The 24628-nt window shown below is 37.9% G+C and overlaps 1 protein-coding gene and 1 long non-coding RNA gene across 3 annotated transcripts; one reads left to right on the top strand and one right to left on the bottom strand.

Moving 5' to 3' along the window:
- Positions 1–4446: 4446 nt before the first annotated feature.
- On the top strand, positions 4447–11092 carry LOC137391267 (uncharacterized). Of its 2 annotated transcripts, none has more exons than XR_010978108.1 (4): positions 4447–4537; positions 9193–9310; positions 10572–10705; positions 10971–11092. It is a non-coding gene; the product is annotated as an uncharacterized lncRNA (long non-coding RNA). The 2 variants fall into 2 exon arrangements; XR_010978109.1 differs by having other exon boundaries at positions 4457–4493.
- Positions 11093–11148: 56 nt separating this feature from the next.
- On the bottom strand, positions 11149–17693 carry LOC137391266 (transcription termination factor 3, mitochondrial-like). The gene is made up of 6 exons (XM_068077682.1): positions 17333–17693; positions 15530–15836; positions 13690–13932; positions 13479–13546; positions 12648–12738; positions 11149–11436 (listed from the first exon to the last, which is right to left on the bottom strand). Exons 1-6 carry the CDS (start codon positions 17381–17383, stop codon positions 11159–11161), a joined length of 1038 nt encoding a protein of 345 aa, XP_067933783.1. The 5' UTR covers positions 17384–17693; the 3' UTR covers positions 11149–11158.
- Positions 17694–24628: the final 6935 nt, after the last annotated feature.

The following is a 24628-nucleotide window of genomic DNA, read 5'->3' on the forward strand; positions in this document are numbered from 1 at the left end:
AAAGTCATTCCCAATGTTGTACATGTACATTTTGTTATATGCTGCACAGTACTCTGATAGCTCTGTTTAGCTTATCATTGTGTAAAGGCAGAGCGTAGTGACCAGGGCTGTAACAATAAACTTTTTGGCACCTACGGTCACATGACCGAGCTTGCCGGGGACTGAGACAGGCTTGGCCACCGGTAGGAGCTCGGGCTACTAAGAACAAGCCAAGAGACTGAGAGAGGAGACCGCTGGATTGAGCGGACTCCCGTGTAAAAGAATCAAGAAAAAGGGTGAAGTCCAAGCTACGAATAAAAATGTAAAAGGGTAAAGAAAACCGGTAGTTTCTTTTAAAATGGTGGCAGCGGTAGGATTTGAGAATCTCGGCTCTACAAGACCAAGCTAAGAAACAGAAACATATCTGATCCCGTACGCTAAAAACCACATTATCATCCTCCGGCAATTGGCAAGCACTGGTTTAAGTGAGTGGTGAAAAAAACACCAAACTCTGGGGCACTGCTACTCATGCAGCTCGGCTTGCCGAGTGTAGGTGAATCTTTTTCCCACTAGAAAAAGCTCACCAAACCCGAGGACCGCCTTGCTCACGCAACACTGCCTACCAAGTTCAGAGCAATCTTTTTCCACTACTAGAAAAAATGGTGGAAAAAATTTCTCTGAACTCGATAGGCCGTGTTGCGTGAGCAAGGCGGCCCTTGGGTTTGGTAAGCTTTTATTAGTGGAAAAAAGATTTACCTAAACTCGGCAGGCCAAGCTGTAAGAGCAGTAGTGCCCCGAAGTTCGGTGAGCTTTCTTCAGTAAGTACAAAGATTTCTCTGAGCTCAATAAGCCGTGCTGCATGAGCAACGTTGCCGAGGGCTCAGCGAGTTTTTCTGAACAAATAATGAATAGGCGATGCTCCATGAGTGTGAACCAAGAAATGAACTGACTAGCTGAGGTCCTTGGACGAATGGCAATAGCACCCCAGGCTCAGGCCTCAGTCCATCAGTTTGATGCACTTCAGTACTTAGTAACTGAAGAGGTGGACTTGTTTATTAGCCGGTTTCACGAGGTAGCTAAAGCTAATGCTTGGACAAAGGAGGCCAGCCTGCTACACCTCTAGGATGCCTTGAAAGAAAAGGCTGAAAACTTTGGACAAGCTGGCTGCAGAAGCTGTCTTTGACGCTTTTTGAGCCTGGTTTGGTCACTCTCCTAAGCAGGCTCAATTAAGCTGAGCATCCTGAGAAAAGTCGCGGCTACTACTCTCCAGGAGCATGCCTGCCAAGTGGAACAGTTTGTTCAGGTGGCCTACGGTGCTCTGCCGGCGCCATACAGAGCCGACATTTCTCTGAAGCTGTTTTGTAGCTTCTTAAACTACATCGGCTTACAGCAGCATCTACTGGCGGTACCAACGGTTAAGTTAGCAGAGGCTGTTTGTGCAGGAACAGAGTTTTTTCAGATCAGGTCAGAGGGTCATCATTTAGCGGATGGGAAGATCATGGAAGAGGCAGCTGAAAAACAAACTGTTGTTGTCCAGGACCAAACTGTCAGCGAGTTGGCCCGACTACTGTGGCAGCTGGCAAAATAGGTCCAGCTCTTGCAGGAGGAGAAAAGTCAGCCTTAAGAAGCCGAAAGAAAACCACTCCAATGATATGGATGTGGAAGCCAGAGGCCCGTTCGCCAAGACTGCCCCAGTGAAAAGCTACAGAATCAGGAAAACAGCTGAGTGCTGCAACAGTAGGGCTAACTACTGCTTGTATTGAGGCTGCGAACCATTTTCTTAGCAAAAAACCTGATGCCTGAACCTTGTCAGAATGGCTGACCTGACAGATCCGCAGTCAGAGATGACCTGCCAGGAAGAACTCTAGTCCGCGAGCTGGGAGAGTAATGGAGAGCTGAAACAGAGGAAGTCTGACCTTGTGACACTGGCCAAAATGGCTGTGAAGGAGACTTCGACTGTTGCTCTTTGGAATTACCGTGAGACTTTGAAAGAGCTGGAAACAGAGTCCTTGGAAGACATCATGGACATAGCAACATGCTTCGAACCAGACCGAGCTACACCAGGCTGCATTCTCAAGCGCGCTCAAAGATCAGCTTGAGAAACCCTGGCTCGTACAACAATGAAAGCCCTTATTAACGGGCAGTTAGACTGACCTTACGCTCTCTTCCAGCTTAATCAGACACCCCAAAAACCCGCTTCAAGAGTGTGGTTCTCTGAGGCTAACACTGCAACCGGGTCTGAGGGCAACCGGCCGGCACGCAGTTGGAAGCTTGCCTTGAAGGCGGCAGGACTGACTCACCACGCCTGTTGGCCAGACTAAGTGGACACTTCAGAAGCCTGTCTCGGCAAATTCAGGAATTTTCTGGCCTAGGAATTTGTTTTGCAAAACAGGGGTAGTGCAGAGCCAATCAGGGCGTAATAGCTGAATCGGCCCCACTTCGCCAGTTACTTCCTCCCCGGGAAGATAGAGAGGAAGTTCGTCCAGCTTCTGATTGACAGCAGGCAAACTACAAACTTGCTGAGCAAGCAAGTGTTGACAAGCTTTTCCAGGGCGTGAGGAACTTGCTGGAGAAGAGTGACAGTCACGGTCTTGTGGCCAATGGGACCCCGTAGCAATTCTATGGGGTCGCACGCCTGCCTATACAACTCTGGGAGGTAAAAACCAAGAAGGCCTTTGTGGTGGGCTCCTTCAATAAGGAATCCATCCTTGTGATGAAAATTTTTCAATGGCTCACCGGTGTGTCATAAAATTTGAGAGGCCAGTGATCTCTGTAAATTATTAGTCGCTGCTTCGTATGGACTGACTTAGGCAGTTGTTAACAAGCAAGGTGCACGTAGTACAAAAAATGGTAACGCCGACTAGGACTAAGAGCAAGGAGATCGCAGCCAAAATAAGGGCTGACTTGGAGTTGATGAAATATAGGGCTGACTTGGAGTAGATGAAATATAGGGCTGAGGGCCCAAAGTTTAACTAAGAGCTTGAGACCCAGCTAAGCTTTAAAGGCAGCTCCAAAAATCTTCGAAAGCAGCTCCGAAGTGAAAGAAAGGAGGAATGGAAGTGCAATGTTCTGGGAGAGTCAATCCGGCCAATGAGTCTCTTTTCAGTCCAGCCTTTGAGCCTGGAACAAAAACCACCTGGTGTCTCTTGGCACAGCCCTCCGCTACCTGACCAATAAAAGGAGTGGACTTAAGTGTCAGCTATGACAACCAACGGCAATGATGGAAAGTGTCTTGGACAGACTGCCTCCATGAGCATCACTGTTTCTAATGATGGAGAGGCTCATGTCGAGTCACACCTAATTGGCGCTCTGCCTTCAACGATGGAGCCGAAAGCTAGGTGGAGCAACTAGCTCATTTGCTTTGCATCCTCCCATCTGACATGGAGTTGTACGAGAGACAGGAGGAGAGATCCAGGCAGTTACTGAAAAACAGCTAGCAGTAGCAACAACTAGCGCTACAGACAAGCCAGCACATCAGGGCCCGGCGCCCGAAGGAAGCTGGCCGGGCGTTTGCCGAGACCGAGGTGGCCAGGCTGCAACACGGTGCCCGAAAACAACTGTCTCCCCTTCCTAGCTCAGAGTAGACAGCCCCAAGGCATCCACTGAGGAGGAGAGAGTGTAACAGCAAAGCGTAGTGACCAGGGACGTAATAATAAATTTTCTGGCTACGTTTTCAGGACCAAGCCTGTGAAGGACCGAGACAAGCCCGACCATCGATAGAAGCTCAGGCTACTGAGGGCAAGCCGAGAGACTGAAAGAAGAGACTGAGAGAACAAAATAAACGCGCAGTGTCTAAGCTATGACTAAAAATATAGAAGGGTGAAGGGAACCGGCAGTTCTTTTACACTTAATGTTTATATACAAAAAGCTGTTGTGGGTTATATCCAATTTATTGCTGGAGTCTGTCTAAAAATTACATGAACATCTTTTAAATTGGTTGGTTTCAACAATGATATACAGCCCCTCTGTATATCATTGGGGGCTGTATATCATTGGTCTCAAGCTGCAACATACAGTCTACCAGAGTGTTTCGAAGGTTTCAATAACCAGGTATGGTAAGTACATGTAGTAGCAAGAGAGTCAAATCCAATCACTTGGTCTGGAGCTATGATAAATAAACTTTCGTCTTGTGTGACATCTAAGTTCACTGTACGCTGGACAACTAGGTTTAGTGAAAAATAATTCACAAGGCAAAAAATGCAGTCACCTCCTTTGTGACAAAGTGCTTAAAATTTACTTATTAAGGTTACCTTTCCTTAAAACACAGACCAGCTAACGTAATAAGACTTATACTTTACAGTAATTATGACAATAGGAGAGTCGTTGTTAGGGCCAGATTTGTGTGTGTAACTATTAAAGCATAGTCGATAGCTAGTCAAATTTACCTGACCGCAAACTGTGTCTGCTAGAACGGAGTTATCTGTTCAGAGTTTTTTCTCGTTCTTCCACACAAGTACTCTGTTTCCGGTTACGCATCGCGCATGGATCCGGTGAAAAAGTCTAACACTGAATTGGTTTAGCTATGCTGCTTTAGAGTCCCTATATATTTTACGCAAAAGTTAGTGTCTTGGGAAGTTGCCGTGTCGGATTTTGCTCAACTTTTAATGTGTTTTTCGAGCGAGCATGCTGTTTTGTCGCTACGAATGCTCGTTACAAATAATAAGTATAAAACCCACCAAGTGTAAATTATTTAAGGGTTTATAGTCCGAACCTCGACTGGTTTGAAACTCGACGAGTTTGTATATCGACAACGGTTGGTCCAATCTCGACAGCAGTTTTACTATTTTATTATCTACTATTTTCATAGTAAATGAGCGATTTATATGTAAAAGATTTATTTGCGCAAAATATATTGTTATCCATTTGATGCAGCACTCCCCAGCTTATGTAGGCCTAACAATATTTTGCCCAACCTATCAATAGAACGAATGCTAAAACAAGTAACAATCATAAATATGGTTGACTGTTATGCTAGCAAAATGTTTTATTTGAAGACTAAACTTCAGTGAATACAGACCTGCCAACCCGAGAGCGGGGCAATGCGTGAGATTTGGTTTTGGGGCAATTGATATATCAATGATAGTATATATAAAATTGTGGAAATTGGGGCAAAAATCTCACGCATTTTCATTTTTGCTTTGGGGTGATTGCGTGAGTCTCACGCCCAATGCGTGAGAGTTGGCAGGTATGAGTGAATAGCTTTGGTTTTTATTTTTTGAAGTGAGGATAGAACTGCAAAAAGACATTTATTATTTGTTGAAGATTAAATTATTTAAAACTGCATCAGCCTTTGTCGATGTTCGGACCAACCTTTGTCTAGATTCGGACCAACCTCTGTCGAGATTGGGACTTGTCTAGGTTCAGACTTGTCGATGTTGGGACTGTTTCCCTTATTTAAGCTACATCAAGAGTGCCATGCAATTAATTTAAAACTTTTGAAGTTTGTGCACTTATGAATCCTTTTCATGTTAGTTTATGCCATTTACTCTAAAATGCTCAATGTAACAACTATGTGGTTTTATAAACCGAAACTCGGCCAGTGTAGTAAGTAGGCTACTATGTAGGATACGCAGACTGAAGTTAGCTTGATTATTTATGTTGACAAGTATTTAGTCACTTAGATTACCTGCTAGCTCAGTTTTTATTTTCTCTATCATATAGTAATGTGTGTATGTATATGTTGTTAACAAGTTTTCATAGACAGAAAATGCGTTTGTTTTCACGCAACCAACTTGACTTTGGTTTACAGTATTTGACTTTAGTACAGATTAATTGCATTATATAGCTTAGCTCATGCAATGTACTGCTTGCCTATATATATTCTTGCATTACCTTGCTTGATAAAAATATTGCGAATGCTACTACAAATCACCTTTACAGCCACCTGCATTTAGTCTCTATAACAAATGCAAGAAATGGTCTGCAACATAATAATGTGTGGCTAAATAAATAAGCACAAAACATTGACGAAGCGTTTCATTGGTAGTCAAAATTGTTAGGCCATTGCCAAAAGAAAATGAAGTATGCTTTGCATATAAAATGTTAATCGTGTACCAATTTTGATTTTAATTTCTCTAAGTACCTGCCTACTAAAGTTGCATCTCCAAAGTGCCTCATGTAAACCTACTCTTTTTAATTTACCGTAAAACCTCTAATTGAATGCCATGCGCTCTATTTTTCAACCCTTCTATAGTGGCAGTCAATTGGAGGCGGCATTCAAATAGAGGCTGGCGGCGTATTTTTCAAATGGCTCGTTTGAATTTTCGGGAGATAAATTTAGCCCTATTATGGGTGAAGCGAGTGTCGCCTATATTTTGCTATCTTTTTCTAGTGGAGCGATATTAAACCTTTTGGATGCGATAAATCTGCTAACTTACCTCTAAACTTTTCAAAGATCTTTTAATAAATGTTCATCGAGAAACCGAGAAATATCTCTGCCAGTTGAAATCTATTGCTTGCAATTGACCTGCGATGATATTATAGCCTGTGTCCTTATTTGAAATTTGTTGACGTTTTCAATTTTCATTTTAAATTTGAAGACATTTTTATTTTATATCTATATTTAACATTGTTGAATAAAAGCTCATTGCACTATTTGATATGTTTGCTACAGTTTGCAGCTAAAACCAGCTTTTTATGTGCGATAGAAGTGGAGTTATAAGCATCAATCCATTGTAAGCCGTAGTAAGATAGCTGCAAGGATGTTATTAAATAACATGCTATAAATCTGCATATTTATAAGCTATACAATAATAATCTATCAAATGATACAAATATATATTCATGAACAAGTGACATAAACGAACCATACTTATATTACATGCAGAAACAAAAATTGTTTTTAGAACAAAAATATTTCCATCTTTGGTCGGATAGCTGCGTTCTGATTGTTGCTTTCGATGGAATAAACATCTTCTAGCTGTCCAATACTTTCCACAATATCTTCTGGCCTCAACTCTTCTGCACTGCTGACCTAGTCGATATTAGCAACCAAGCAATTTTTTCGGCAGAGCAAAACTTTCACGCGCTGCATTTAGCACCATTGCAACTCATTAAAGTTTGCTTGTGTAACCTTTGGCTCAAAACTTGCAAACCGGTTTTTATATGCATGTCCTTCGAAGCATTAGGACCATGTTAAACAAGGAACTACTATTAGCCCGAGACAATTAGTAGTTTCTAAGGCGTTGTTTTCAAAGTTCCATCCACCATCGTAAAGTTAGACCGGTTTTTATATGAGTACATGTACTTCGAAGTATCAAAACCACATTAAACAAGGAACCGCTATTAGCCAGAAACAGTAATTGTTTCTATAGTGTTGCTATTAAAGTTTATCTACCATCGTAAATTTAAGCTGTTTTTATATATGTAGGCTACTTCGAAGTAGAAAGACTGCATTAAACAGAGAACTACTGAGACTGTTATTGATTATTTTCATGGTGCTGCTTTCAAAGTTTTAACGGAAAAACGAAAAGCTTTGGAATTGGACAACAAGAGAATTAATTATTATTGATATAAACGATTTATTATTAATACGGTTTTGTGGACACTTTTTTCTGATCAGTTGATATTATGATCTCGTAAAGATCAAATAATGTCACAGTGGCGGTCAAATGGAGGCGGCGTTCAATTGAAGTGGCGGTCTATTTTTCAACCCTTCTCTCAGGGTGGCAGTCAATTAGAGGTGGTGTTCAATTAGAGGTGGCGTTCAATTAGAGGTTTTATGGTAATCAGTTTAATGATAGACAAGTAACCAGCAAGGAGTAACCCATTCACTGTGAAGACCAACTTTTAGCTCCTAAAACTAAATGTTTCTACAACTTGTAAACCTCATGAATATCATGGCCAGCGCTTACTTGGCCTGGTGTTAAAAATACTCAAAAAACATTTTTTAGTTATCTCACTACTTATGGCATCCCTATATTTTCTATAATTATTTTTCTGCAGTCATGCAATGCTAAAATTCTAAAAACTCTTTTTGTACCGAATGATGAAAATGTACATTTGCTCTAGGATCAGTCAAAAACGGTAATAAAACTAGTAAATAATTATTACTGATTATTTGCCTTATCAGTCCTTTGTTTCAAAAGCTATACCAATTCTTATACTAAAGGCTAATCTTTTTCTTTGTTCTTGCATTGCTTTTGTTTTTGCTTGACAAAAGAAAGCTACAATAAAGTAAATAATTTAGGAATAATGTAGCTGTGTGGCTAGTTGAATAAACCGTAGTTCTTGACACATATAAATATAAAAAATGTAAATATGTTTCAACTTTGCCTTAAATCATTACAGTTCTATAACAGCATGCTCATATCTTGCGGCAGCTCTAATTATGAATTGCTGAATGAAGTACAACTGTTAACTGTATGTGAGTAGAAACAAGGTTTTTGTTGGTGTAATGACTGCCCATTTTTGTAGCAACGTTTTAAATAGTGACTTCTTCACTAACGTTTCGAAGAATGAATGATGAATTTGTAATCGCAGATGACCTTATATGTCGTCAAATATCAACTAGGTCAATGCAGTTGATCAGGTTGTCTACACGCTAAGGCAAATGAATGGTCATATAACAATTTATTAATTAACATAGTTCCATATATGGACTAGCCTGTTTTGACAAACTGTTGTTTTTGCGGAGTTGTTTCCCCGTCAAGCGGGTGAGCAACACAACAGCTTGTCACAAGACGTACTGCACCTGATGCATCAGCTGCACTTATAGGGAGTTGTTCTCTTCCGTCTATGTGGCTTGGTTGCGATGTTGTCGGTCGCTCCATTGGTAATCATAACGGATTTCGCGCAAACATCTATGTAAAAAAATTAAGATAAGAATGTTTAACCAGCGACCAGTCTCTGTGGTAAACTTTAGTAGAACTTGAGAACTTAGGCAACAACGGCGACTAAACATGTCGTTATTTGTACGCTCAATCAGTTTTATTTCTATTTTTGTATCAGTCAGTTTTATTTGTTCTTATGGATTTTATTTTCAATTTATTTTATTCTTTAGTTGTACTAAAGTTTACTACAAAGACTGGTTTTTGGGTAAACGTTGTAATCTTATTTTAAGATCTTATTTTATTTTGTCATAAGACACTGATATCTCAAGACACTTGATCATGTTGTTCTGAAATACTTTCTGTGTGCAGTGTTCTCAATGACCTCTCACTGATTTTACACGCAAAGATGTTCCATATACACTAGCCATATTCCTCTCTGTAGATTGTTAGAAGCCGTTGTGGGAGAAGCTACTACTTGTTATGATGCCTGCCAAAACCAAGAGTACATTTCAAACAACAATCGACTTTACTAAGTCTTTATACACAGATCAATCAAGATGGTAAGGGGCCCTTGCTGTACCCCCTTTATCACCACCGTTGATGGGCTAAATGGTGTTGTCTGGCGCATGGTTAGATGTACAACAAATATTTCATGCCGACCTCTGCAATCAAATATAAACCAAGTATTGTTTACACCTAATGGCGCACTTGAAAACCTGAAAATTTTTGTTAAATTGGCTGCATTTTTTAAGACGGTGCACCCTGTTTGTGGACTGATTTCTGAAATTTGTTGTGGGCTTTTGGTAAGTGCACCATGGCCACCGCTCCGCAGACCATTCCCTGCTGGATAAATGAAAACTCGTGGTAAATATACAGCAGGGGTGTGCTGCTGATTGCTATATACTTGAAAAACCCATAAAATGGCGTCGGTAAAGCGACATACTTATGAGACTCAGTTTGAACTGGGAGGCAGCGGCTGGTAAGTTGAAGCACTCAATGGGAGTGGATTGTGAACATAGGGCTAAGGTAAAGTCAGGCTCTATTGTTAGAGCTTTTGAGAAAGCCGGCATCAATGTTGAACCGCAATCGGCTGGCGATTCTGACTTCGACAACGAACCTGAAATTTTGTACAGTGAAATAGCTCAGCTATTTTACTCGGACACCGAAAACGAAAACTCTGAGGGTTTTGTGTAGAAAGAGTAAATATTTTATTCAACAAAGTTGACTAAGCTATCTGTTTTGACCTTGTCATTTTTTTGAGTATGTTGTAAAATGCATCATATAAAATAATGTGCATTATATATTGGTTAAATACAGAAATTACCACAAAATTCAGACTGCGCCCCATGAAATGGTGCGAAAATATGCTTTTGTTTTTGGTAGATTATGTTTAAAATATACTTAAAATGTTTGATCAGCCTGCGTTCTTTCTGCTAGGACATGAAGCACCTAAAATGTAGTTGTTCACTAATTTGAGCGGCTGGCTATGCCAAATTTTTGGGAACTCCAGTCAGTCTGTCACCATGATAACCACGTGTGAAGGTCTATAAGGGCCATAAGTCAGGCTCCACCCACCTAGTTTATCTGCTGCTTTTTATTAGTTGTTTTACATGTATATCCGCTATCATCCAATCATACAGTAACTCACATGATATGATTTCTCCATGATGTTATTGTTCTTAGTTGGATATGACCATGTAGAAAGATCAAGGAGGATACCAATGAAACAATCAAAAGTGCATTTGCTTTAGCTGCAAAAAAGTTGACGCCTTAAGATGTTCTAGTGTTTGACTACAAGTGGATTGGTATTCTATATTGCAGGTCATGGGTTAAGAGTATAACTACATTTGGAGTTGCTGTACTCGCTATCAGAGTTTATGCTGAGGACTTGAATGCAGATGCACTCGCACCCAAGTGATGTGAAATTTATTACAGATCTCAGGCTACCATAATCGGTAGGAATACAGATGAATGTTTTTGTGAGAAGTTTTGCCTTGTTCATTAGCTAAATAATTCGATTAGTGACAGTATTTATAAATCTTAGAACTTGCATCTCCTCACTTGCCTTGAGATAAAATAGCAGGCCTAATAGGGTGGACAGAAACTACTGTATATAGAAATACAGTGGAGCAATATTGCAGGGTCTCAGGGCTTTTGGTTCATTTGATTACATGCATCTATTGCAGGCATCTGCAATTATTAGTGTATCTTTATTTGTAGGTTGACTTGAACACAGCCATAAGGTCAAAGCAAGCAACAATCAAGCATGTGTTTTGTAAATATCTCTCTTTGGCATGTACATTATTTATAAATAAAATATGGTTGAGCTATAGAAATGAAAACCTGTCATTTCAATATTTTCCAGCTCTAGTCCTGATGTAACAGTCGAGAAGCATGCCGTGTAACTATCAAAATGTTTTAATATAGTCATAATATAAGTTTAATGGTATTTTTGCAACATCTTTGCAGAAGTTTTCATCTGTTCCACTAACAAGCCTCTGTAGTGAAACATAGCCAGGTTTGCTACTGTCATACTCATGCAGGTTCAGGTGTGACAATACGGAGTGCCTCTCTTTCACTATGCGCTGCCTGCACCTTAGTATACTCGGCCACGCAAGAATTTGTTCCTTGCTTAGATGCATAGTCTCAGTAAGATAGTCCATTCTTTGCCGCAAATTCCGCTCACCTATAACAAAACTACATTGCAGAAAATAGATAGGTCGTACCATGAAAAGCACAGACGATTAGCTTCGCCAAACAACACCATATCTAAATGCCTACCAACAAAGAAATACCAGGAACATATGTGAAGTTCAACAAAAGCGGGAAAAGAAATCATTCGCCAGACAATATCTTGAAATTTAATGTTGTAATACTTCCATTAACAAATGACTAAAGCAATATTTTTTGACAAGACGTAATTCAACATTTCACAAGTTGGTCAGCCCTAGCTACCAGGAAATACTGATTATCTACAAAACATGAGTTTTTATACTATCTACATATGTAGTAGTAGTCCCTATTGACTGAGTTGATACAGATATAGCGAGTACATGAAGAATAATTTATTTATGGTCAAGCAGATATTAATAGGATAATCAATTCAGTCACTGTTGCGACAACCCAAACTGTCAATAAAAACTGACATTGAAAAGTCGTGCACAGCTTTCATCGTAACAGGCGAGATGTTACAATGCCAAAGACCATTTGGCTGTCAGATGACAGCTGGACTGATCACAGAGTATGCTTTTCCAATGTCACCTTCTGTCTGATGCCTAACCCAGCAGACATCCACATTTCAAAACATGACCTCTCACTGCTAAGCGATACTGGTTCCCTTGAAGGAAATAAAGCTGAAAGAATTAAAACCGAACAAATCTGAAAAGTAGAATTTATGGACAGCTATGAAAGACAAGCAGATGTCATGATTGGTTTGATGAAATTAATAGGTAAATCACAAAGTTAACCTGTGATAAATGTGCGTTTTCAAAGAGCACGAATGATAACAAAATTTTAGAAAGAAAAGGTTATGGGCAATCGCGAAAGCAGACATCAGGGAATTGTGGAGTGAATGGTGGATGTAGAAAACAGAAAAAATTCACATTCAGTTTTAAGCAGCAACCTAAAGTATTTAAGGACTTATTATGTCATGGCATTGCTAGTGCCTGTGACGAGCAAAAAATGGCCATCTACTGAAAGCTACAAATGCAAACAGAAACAGATGTTTATGCTCTCCATGATCTCTTGCCAGAAATCAAACATTTGCACCTTAAGGCAAAGAACTGGTGCAATTATAGCTCATGCTTATTAAGCATCATGCTGATCAAAAGTGCCTACCGATACCACTGGTTTAACTAGCTTAATTGTGCATTGCAGGGAGATTAGACATTCATTTACCTATCCTCGTAGCTGATGGACATCCAATGACCAAAGCTTTGATCTGCAGAGGCTCCAGATCATAAGCAGCATTGAGAATAACTTTGAATCTCTATAACATTAATAAATGAAAGCTTGAATTTATTAGATAACATGATAATATGTTAATAGCCAACTAATAACAATCTATATATATAAATCTCAATGTTTGTCCATCTGTCTGTCCAGTTAAAACGATCAAGTTTTAAGAATGAGAAATCTGCTGCGTACTGGATTTGAACAACAATCCTCCAGTTCTGCCAGGAACAGTTCTGCAGACAGGCATTTATCCAATACACTATACTGTCCAACCGGCTATACCACAGAATAAATTGTGCACATATTTATTATACATGCTAATATTTTATGGCTTCACGCTCAACACTGCAGCTAAAATAAATGTCTGAAGCTATACCAAAAAAATAAATGTCTGAAGCTATACCAGAAGAATAAATGTGTGCCATGAGGATAAAAATGGTTAAAATCACATGGCCAACAAGACTATTGCAATCGCTTTAAACCTGTCAAAGGCACAGCAGAGGGTACAGTATGAATTACACAGACATAAACAGTACACAGAATAAAATGAACGCCTTCATTTAAAAGTTTTAATCTTAAATGTTGTATATGTTGATTGAAAATAAATCTTCGCATAAATTTTTTTATTACTCGTACAACGCCGGCATTCAGGTAGTTAGATCATAATTTTAGTCCGAACTAGTGTAGGTACAAAAACAATGTAAAATTGTGTTCAAATAATAACAAATACCTTTACCTAGAATCAGACCAGTAATTAGGAACTGAAACTAGTACCTGCAGAAGTAATGTGTCCAACAGAGCAACTTTAGGACTTCTTGATACAACATCACGTAACTCGCCATCTACAACATTTGATTCACTCACTAATAATCATGAGGAGCCGACTCCGAGTGCATCCACTCGCCATACAGTATTGCTGTATACCTAAACATTCGCTAACTTTTCATGTGAGACATTAAAATTGGAGAAAAAGCTATAACCTTACTAGACAGCTGAAAGATTTGCTTTACAGCAGCAAGCTTTGCATCAACCTCGGTTAAGCCCTCGAGGAGCCAGCACGGTTGGGTGGTTACGAGCCTTGTTATTTGTGTGCGAGAGAATCTTCTGCTGCTTAAATACATGAGCTTTAGCCTGAGAGACTCTGCTCCTTCGGCAAGTAAGAATGGACATCTACTAATTACATCCCCTATCCTCTCAACACCAACAGCTCTCAATAAGGTCACAACTTCTACAACAAAAATAGCATTTCATATTTAAACTCAGTTGACAGTATTCCACTGTATGCAAGATCTTCAGGTCATGATCATCTCCGACTGCTTGGAAGTTACACAAATGCTAAAGATTAATGTTATTTGAGGTTGGGAGTTGTGTGCGGCTTTAATTCAACGAAGTCGCGTTAGAAAAATCACAATTTTTCCCCAAAAAATAGGATTTTTTCGACTTCAATGAATTTTCTGGATGTTCATGATTTTATTGATAAATTTAATTTTTTACTCATTTTCGTCATGCAAATGGTCTGTGTATTGCGCTGCACATCAGAATGATGGTGAACCACTTTTCAGTATTAGTGACTTACATGCTTTAATTTCACAAATTCTTAAGTCTCTAGCATTTAACAGCCATATAAAATTACTATGTGTAAACTACATGAAAGTTAGTAGTCGAGCTACTAGCAGTTTCACATAAAAAGGCATTATGAAATATTAAAGCACATTCTTCCTTGGTGCGATTGATGCAGTTGATCACGGGCAATATAAATACCAATTTGCAAGTTTTTTACAGCCTAACCGGTTTTTAGTTTTTTAATCAATGAAATCAAAGATGGACAATTCTCCTCAATGCTTGCACTAGAGCTGATTGCAGTAAAGAGTTTGACGCCGTTATGTCATTTATTAAACAGAGTAGCAGGGAAAACTATACCAGAGACAATTGCTACCTCACAATTAAACCTACTTTGAGCTTTACTAAATAAACTCAAAGGTCCTAACTTCGAAGGTTCGTTTGTAGTATTGTACTAAACGTCCAGTAGTATTGTACTAAACGTCCAGTCAATTATTTCCTTCAAACTTGCCAACTCATGACTGAGGAGCGTTTACAGATTTGTTACACACCACCCATCCACCCCCCTCCCCAACACACATGCACGCACACCCGAGCGCGCACCCGCACACACCCTAAGATTGTTTGTCAAAAAATACTGATTTTTGTAAAATTATGAAAAGGAAAAAATTACATTTTTTATTAGCAGCCACTATCGTTTGTGTGCTTATATTTCTGAGCCAAACAAAAGTCAACTTTATAAACTAAGCTGAAGCTACAGACTGAGCACGACTCAGCGTGAACTAAAACACGATGCAAGAGCGACTACCAAAACAAACAAATCAGGTTTCACACTAACGCAAGGCATGACACAATGTTGTGGTTAACATCTAGGACAAACAACCTGCGGTATGCACAAACCATGTACTGTACATCAAATTGTGAATTACTCATTACTATTTTTTCCCGAAAAAAAACTCGGTTTAAATCATGATTCATATTTATTTGTTAATTGTTACACACATTTTGATCAAACCTAGAGAGCAGTCATAACTTGCTGTTCATCTCCTAATAGACCTATGTGCATGCACAAGTTACAAACTTGACAAATGTAAACAAAAATTTAAAAACATTCTTTTAGACGAAACTCATCGTACAAAAACAGAAAGGTATTAGAAACTGCGGTCAGCCATTTCAAGAGTGCAGAGCATACAAACAAGACCTACAGAGGCAAGAAATACAGCTGTTCATCACCATAGCAACTACGACAACAATTATAAACTAACCATCAACTTGTGGATAGTATTTTATGTTTGCTACTAACTCCGCAGCACCCTCCTTTGATTCTACGTCCCGCAAGGACACACCTAAGGCTATAAGTCTCTGTAGGTCTGAGGAATATTTAACTAGGTCAGCAAGGGTTGTACTTCTTGGTGTATCCAGTGTGGTGTTCACCAAATTATCAACTTTGTCTCCTTTGGCAGGCGAGAACTCTGGAAAGACTCCCTTAGCATGCGTGTCGTCAGTTGCAGTAACAATACTAGTGATGGGTGTAACATATTGAGAGAGAACCCTTTTCTGTGTGGATAAAACCTGCAAATGCTTTAAATATTAAAACAGTGGTTACCATTGTATCATATAGCATTCTCCAGTATTTAGGTAGACAATCATAAAATAATGCTAAAATGTGATAAAGTACAGTCAAAGTTCAACTTGTGCTTGCCGCAAACTATGAGTTTTCTCGATATGTCATGTACAATTTGACTGAATTTTTGTCCTGACATACAAAGTCACTTCTAATGTACAATGTTCAAAACTCCTCAAAAAATATAAAACAGTAATTTGGATAGTTTGGTTTTACACCGTTCAAATAATATTGAACAGCGCCTCCCACTTCCAGATGTTAGTTTTACAACAATGGATCTGAAGAGAACCAGGGTGAGTGGCAGAGGAGAAACAAGAAGACCATGATTTTTTGTAACTAAAACAAGAATGAAAGAAATGCGCAAAAATTTTTGGATCGGGTGTTTTAAAGAATTCTCGCAAGCTATCTGGTATTTACGGCATGAAAATAGAGCTAAGTAAAGGCAGCCTGAAATGAGTGGAAATGGGGAGGGAGAGGCTGGCTGTGGTAATTAAAAATAAAATGTAGAAAAAATTCCAAATAACAACTAAAAATCAAGAATAAAACATGTTAATTTAAAGTTCATGTAGGCTAAGATACATGGACGAGTATAACTGGAGTGGCTCAGAACCTGGTCATGTGACGGGGAATTTTCTGTTTTTGTCTAATATTTAATATCTCATGCCAAATCTTACCAATTTTTTTGAGATTTATATTTTTTTTATACATTTCTCTATTTTTCTATACATTTTCCAAATACCTCTCTGTGTACAATAATCTTATGCAAAATTCTGCAACTATTTATGCACATTTTTGCATAATATCCTATCTTATATTTCTTAACAGTATTGGATTATTAGTAGTGGGTTATTGCAATATTGCTGTGATAGAATATAGCATTGTGGCAAATGTCTAATATTAATCATGATACATGATTAAATGCAACTGGGCATGTGCCAGACATGTGACAAAAACAGAAAACTCCCCCGTCAAGTGACCAGGTTCTGAGCCACTCCAGTTATACTCGTCCAAGATACATAGCTTTATATCTCTAGTGATACCTAAACACCATCTATCTACTGAATCACCAAGGCTATGCCTTAATCAACCTGTCTCTGAAGTAAAGGTCAAAGGTCAAATCACAAAAACATCTTTTTATTGATTACTACAATATTTATTAAAATTCTTAGTTTTTCAACATCCATTTTTTCAGTTTTACATAACGCAATAGTTTTAATGTTATATGTAACTATCTAAAGTATTTACTGTAAGATTTTTGAGCGTTGAGAAGAACTAATGAAATGATCTAGGACAGCCTATTCTAGCTAAAACATTTGTTCCAATAAGTGACAGTTTTGACAAACAAATATTAGAAAGAATTAACTTTAAGATTTGACTGTAATAAAGTCAATATCCATCATACATTGCAAGACTGATAACCGTATGGAAAGCTTTAAAAACTTACCATGAGCTCAGAGTAGAGAGACTTGAAGGCTCGTATACGATATGTAAACATTCCTACAATCACTCTTCCGAAGGCAGTGCAATAATACAATAATCAGTGGAATTCTGCTATTACCATCATACTGCCCTCAGCCAGCTATAAACTGCAAGGGCAGAGAATTCAAGGTGTTACCAAGAGTTTCAGATATGATCTACTGCTATATAAACTAAAGATTAGTAATTGCTCTTAATCAGTTACAAATAAGTATTAAAGTCCTTTGAAACTACTCTCTATACAGATGATAAAGATTGCTAGCCAAGTATACAAATACATATGGATAATATCAAAATCATATGTCAAAAGGATGCAGGTACAGTACCAAACGCACCATCAGAGTTGGAAGAATTTGTAGCATACATGCATGCTTATTGTCACACCAATATTATCATAATACATCACCATGGTACATTGCCATGATCAGCATGTCATTAAAGACACACAAAAAAACTGCTGAGAAAATGAGAATGTATGAGTGGGCTATTTCTCATCTAATAATGAGAAAAAAACCAATTCATCCACCAATAAATGTCATGAAAACCAAATACAATTTTTAGATTTCATTGACTAATTAAGTTGATTTGCTGGTTAAGTTCAGTCATCAAATTTCTGTACCAACAAAAGCAACCCATCTTGAGGATTCTGGGAACAACAACAATGCAAAGAGAAAATATGAAACGTTTTGTGGACTCTTTTTATGGCCAATGCAGTCAATATTACAAAACTAACTTACAGTCTGTGCCAAAAAAACTTAAAGGAGGGATAGTTTATGTTTGCCTGTGAATTGATAGACCCTGTAAATTGATATGTAACATTGCCAGCCAAATTTCAGCTAATATCTGCATTTTTAAACTTTTAATGCACTGCATTCTCTGCAGATTTTAATTGTTTAACTGAATGTGTTCAATAGGCAATAACATTAACTCATGGAGTCATTAGCATCCACCTAAAATGCAAAGCTGCTCTTTGCAATGAGAAATTCTTAAAAATCTTTTATTATTTTAGATTCTTGCTGTATAATTTATTCAAAGAATGTGTTCTATCATGCATAAACTTTGCACAGCTGTTTTATTATCTGGAGATCACATTCTAGTGAACAACGACTATCACATGCTGTATGAGTTTTTCTGCAATGATTTGTATTTCTGGTCTGACACACCTTAGGCTGTCAGCTCTTGTTTAGAAAATTTGTGACCTATTCAATGAATGCTTTTTTTCAAAATTAGGAACCAGTTCAATGAATAGATTGTAACTATATCACAATAACTTTTTTATTAATAGGTGTAAAGCCAACTGGAATACAATTATCTTTTATTTTAACATCAATAAATAAACTAAACAACTCACTATGTTGCACTTGGAGTTTGTTTAACTGACATCTTATTTTTTATTACATATTATTATTATTCTTATTTTCATTATTATTATTACATCTCAATTCTTATCGAAGTATTTTATAATTTAATAATTTTATAATAAAATAATAATTTTATTTTATAAATTATACATTCAGTGAAAAAGTTATGAATTTTTTGCTGTTGAATGACTTGACCATAGCATTCACAACAAAAGCCAAAGATTATCAATATCGCACCAAAACACTATCCACTTTTCATGTAATTTGTTGTGCAATGAACATCATTTCTTTGGTAAAATATAATTGGACATTAATCTACTAGCGCTATTCCTATAGCTCATTAATGCTGTTAAGCATTATTAATTTATTAACTTCAACGGGTTACTAAGCTATTGGGCGTAAGGCTGGTTCATACCATATTGCTTTCCCTCGGCGTTGATACCACAATACTTTGGTGATCATCGATGATAACAATGTTCACTCTAACACAAACCCATCCTCATTTGTATCAGCAAATACTCAGTGATGTAGTGTTCTAATTTTTCTTTTTAAATTTTCGTGAAGAAACCTCTTTGTTTTCGTGTGCTTGAATTGAATACTAGTCTTGTAGCAACTATATATATATATCATAAATGGAAATAAATAAATCACGCCATCCGCGACTGCGATTTACTATCACCAAAATAGTTCATATTAAAAAGGCGGTCGTCGATGCTTGGCGAAATATCGGGAAAGTTTTACAGCTGCATACTTTCCTGATATATCCGCATTGCTTCGTCGATGCCATCGGTTAAAGTTTTCTGCGCAAAAATTGAAAAAGAAAAATTAGGACACTACGTCACGGAGAATTTGCTGATGCAAACGCAGATAGGTTTGAGATAGTGTGAACATTGTTATCATCGATGATCACTGAAGTATAATTGTGGCATCAATGCCGAGATATGGCGATATAGTGTGTACCAGTTTGTATGACTCCCATAATCCACGATGAACCCCGAAAAAAAAAACGTCGTCACAAGGCGATATCGTTTGAACCAGCCTTTCCATTCATTAGCTAAATCTATTGCCACTTCATCGTTGGTTCAGACAAATGTCACAACTTCATGCCGAAATTTGCAGATGGTTGCAGCACTTACTTTTGGTTTTAATTTCCCCTAACATATATTACTTTGAATCATTGCAACATTGGAAATAGGAGCTATGTAAAAAGTCTTTCCAACAGCTTCATGAAGCATCAATTTTTTTACATATCTAAACGTTTTCTAGTATCGCCTGGATTGAACTTTTGGTAACGCTATTGGGTGTGCTAGTTATTTAGTCTTAATATAAAACATACCTAGCCAATTAAATTTTCAGTTTAATAAAACTTATGTTTAAACATATCACAGAAAAGCTTGTAAATATAGCAGTTTTATTGCAAATAGGTTACTAAATTTCAAGGGCTGTATTGACATGACAAGTTTGAAAACAAAGAAATACGTGAACAGAGTTACGTTGATAATCAAAGTTGCGATTACATAAATGACATTGATTCATAATACTAAAGGGCAATTCTGAATGCTGGATCATTACTAAGGAAATACTGAGGACAACAGCGACTTGCTTACAACTGTGATTAGCAATGAGCTTGAACACAAAAACAATCAAATCTCCTCTTATGTCAACTCGGTGTCTAAAGACAAAACAACAGAACCTTTCTACTTAATGTCAGTACGGCAGAATTGTTTCCTAAAGAACAAAAAATCATAAAAATAAAATTAAACCTATAGAATGAGGGGCAAAGGTTAGTATTACCTCGTATTACCTCGTAGGATTCTTCACGCTAAACCACCTAGGGATGTAAGGGGCGTGCCTCAATTAGACCCAAATGGATTTTTTCTTTGTAAAACAATGTTCCAGTAATTGGTTTCATAATTAGAATCTATGAATTAATGTTACATAGAGGTCTGCAATTTAAGGTCTCGTATTGTCTTTGGTAAAAAGCTATTGTGGAAGAGTGACCTGTTTGTTTGTAGAGTGATTGGAACTCCGTGTCTTTGAGATCTAGTTTGTATAAAGTTTGTTGGTATGGTAATGAGCTTGTCATAAGATTCTGTGAGTGCAGGATGTATATCTTCTTTGCTTAGTACTCTCATAAGTAGCCTCATTCTTTGTTGTTGTCTTCTTTGTTGTAGTGGGATCACTCCTAGCTTGTCCATAGCCTCGCTTATGCCTCTTGTACCTTTCAGGTTTGCAATAAACCTGATAGCTTGGTTCTGTACAAGCTCTAAGTCTTTGATCTCACCTTTATTGCTAGGGTCCCAAGCTGCAGCTGCATATTCTAGATGGGGTAGACATAATGATCTATAAGCTAAGAGTTTGGCCTTTTGCGGAGCCCGGAAGAGAGCACGTTTGACCATACCAAGCTGCTTTTTAGCAGCGGTAATTTTTGTCTCTATATGTTTGTTAAACCTTAGGTCATCTTGCAGTGTTACTCCTAGGTAACGGGAGTTGGATACTTGTTCTAAAGCTATTTTGTTCAGCGTATATGTTGGTGTGGGTTCGTTATTTGTGTTGTTGAATATGAGAATCTTGCTCTTGTTGACATTGAATTCCATTCCCCATCTGGTAGCCCATCTTCCAAGTGCATCTAGGTTTTGTTGGAAGTTATCGATATCTCCGGTAGTTAATATTTCTTGGTAGAGCAGTGTGTCATCTGCAAAAAGTGAAACTGAGCAAGTTACACACTCAGGAAGGTCGTTAATGAAGAGCAGAAACAACACTGGGCCAAGTACTGACCCCTGTGGTACTCCCGACGTTACTGGAAGGAAGTTGGACTCTTTGCCATCAAGTACTACGCACTGAGATCTATGAAGTAGAAAGTTATGTATCCAACTTATTATGTAGTCATCTATATCTGTTTTTGACAGTTTTTCCATTAAGAGTGCATGCGGTACCCGATCAAAGGCTTTTGCAAAGTCAAGGACTGCTGCGTGGACGCTTTTTTGTTGATCAACAGAGGTGAGAATGTCATTAAGGGTTGCACACAGTTGTGTCTCGCATGACAGTCCTTGCCGGAACCCATGTTGTCGATTGTGAAGAATCTTGCCTACCTTGGCTAGTAAGTTTCTCAGCACTATGTGTTCAAGGATTTTGCATGGGATACTGGTAAGCGATATTGGTCTGTAGTTGCTAACTGTTTCAGTTGTACCTGATTTATGGATTGGTGTTACATTGGCAATTTTCCACTCTTCTGGGAGTATTCCTAGTTCGAGAGATTTATTAAATATGGTAGCAAGACAGTCTGATGTTTGTTCTATGTCAATCATCAAGTCTTCTTTACGTATTCCGTCTCGACCAGGTGATTTACCCCCCTTCAAGTCCTTGACAAGCTTGATTATTCCACAGATATCTATTTTTGGTGGTGTGAATGCGTTGACAGTACAGTTTTCTGCGAGCGAGTGGTTTTTATTGAATTGACTGTGGATGTATGTGTTAAGCATTATCGCACACTTACATGGGTCATCTGTTTGAAAGTTACTTTCATCTCTTAACATAATTTGATTCTTTGTGTTTTTTATTCCTTTTAGGTGTCTATAGAACGGTTTGCAGTTGCCTTCTGATAGTGGTTTACAGATTCGGTTTGTGACGTAATCTCTTTTTATCTTTCTGATTGCTGCTTTAGTATCTTCGCGTGCTTTAGTGTATTGTTTTTGGTCAAATGGGTCACCACTGCAACGGAAACGATTGTATAGTTGCCTTTGTTTGGTGACTAGTTTACGACTCTCTTTGGTGAACCAAACTGGTTCAGTTTTTGGACGGTCCTCGACAGTTTTCTTTGGTACAAAATCATTGATAGCATGTTTAAGGGTTCTTGAGAAAAATGTCCACATTTTGTTGACATCATCCATCTCTTTTAGTCTATGTTTGGTATCATTCATAACTAACTCAAACCTGTCAAGATCCACTTTACTATAAAGCTTGATGACTTTTGTTGGAAATTGTTTTACTGGTAATGCAGTTTTGATCTCGGCCTTTATTATAAAGTGATCACTAAGACCAGGATATATGACTTCATGTGACTGGATCATCTCAGGTTGGTTTGTACAGATCAGGTCAAGCGTATTACCATGTATGTGTGTGGGTTGAGTGATGAGCTGGTGAAGATTGTGCTGAGCTAGTAAGTCTGTGAATTCTCTGCTCATAACACGGTCTTGTAACTGTGGCTTTATAGTGATATTTAGCCAATCAATACCAGAAAGGTTCATATCGCCAGTTAATATAATGTGGTCATTAGGAAATCTTTGTGAGAGGTCTTCTATTATGTTATTTAACATAGTCATATCTTTGTGTGTTGGTGGACGATAGAAGCACCCAACTAAAATTGACTCATGTATTCGAACAAGTAAGATTTCATCTTTGGTTTTGTCCGCGTCTGTTGTGACTTTCTTGCTAATGAATGAATCACTAATGGCAATCAAAACGCCTCCTCCATGTAAATTTCTGTCTTTCCTGTATATATTTTTATTGTTATAGTCAAATATTTGATGGCTATAGATGCTCGAGTCAATGTGGGTTTCTGTCAGACAAACTATGTCAAAGTCGTATGTTTCTGTAGTTAATTCTTCAGTTTTGCCTTTAAGAGATCTAGTGTTTACAGTAAACTAGTAATTACATGTATACGATTCTTATCAGCATGACAACTTTGATTCATATTATAAATTTAAGAAGTTTTTATCTGTTGTGCACAGTTTGATTGCTTGATATTCACGTAATGGAAAATAGAAAACAATAAATGGCAACTGCTTTCTAAGACACGTCGATTTTCAAAAACATGCAGAAACAAAAACACAGCGAACGCCCAAATCAAACAGAAGAGCTAGCATTAGTTATTATTTTTATCTAAGCTACAAATTAGTAAAATTATATAATTATTCTCATTAACGGTGTATTTGGAGCTTGTGTAGGCGAAATAATAATACATGTACTTGAGTCTCGGCGAGCAAAGCCTAAAAGCAAAGTGTAACAAACGTAACAACTGCAATCGCTGCCGTAGTTGTTGTGCCTATGCTCTATATAATCGAAAGTAACAAAAAAAGTTCTTATACGACTACCGCCCTTCACCAATTTATCTTGAACGTTTCGGAGATACGTCCTTGATCTTTGCGGTACTCACTGCCCTAGCCTTTGTGAACGGATACTTCTACTTGATGTTAATTAGTAACACACAAAGAATGAGGCACAAGCCTAACGCCAAGTCAACGCAACTCAGTCGCTCCATTGAAAGAGGGACAACTGTAATGGTTGTGTAAAGTTTCTCTAGCTCCTATTTGAAAGGTCAGGCCTGTTATTATTCAGTGTTGTGATTACCTTTTCCTGTTGTGTGCAATGCTCTGTATATTCAGTTTTAGTAAAAATATTATTAGAAGATCGTATGCAATCTCTACATATTTTTACTCGAATGTAAATAGAAGCATAACATTAACAGCGACGATACCGCGCAACCTTGCCAGCCTGTTTATAGCGACTGTGGAACTGTCTTTGTTGCATGTTATTTTATTATTGGTGTGTGAAAGGTAAGTTTTTATTAGTAGATACTATGTAAAAATATTTTTGCTAGTGCACGATCACATTAAATTAAATAGACATTATTCATATGTTGTTCGTTTTGATGAGCCAGCTAAATTTTGTTTAGTTGATCATTTGAATTGTTTGTCACGAGTTGTTTTGTTAGAATCAATTGATTTGTAGTATCTTTTTTTCATCATTACCCGTTGGTGTTCTGAGGAGCCTGCCAATATTTGCAGTCAAATATTTTACCCAATAGTGAAACACAATTATCTACCTACAGCCATACATGAGTTTAAACTAAAAAACTATAGTGTTCACTAGGAAAGCTTAACATTTGAAAAGAAAGAAACAAG

This window comes from Watersipora subatra, chromosome 3 (genome assembly GCF_963576615.1).
Source record: "Watersipora subatra chromosome 3, tzWatSuba1.1, whole genome shotgun sequence".
Lineage (NCBI taxonomy): Eukaryota > Metazoa > Bryozoa > Gymnolaemata > Cheilostomatida > Watersiporidae > Watersipora > Watersipora subatra.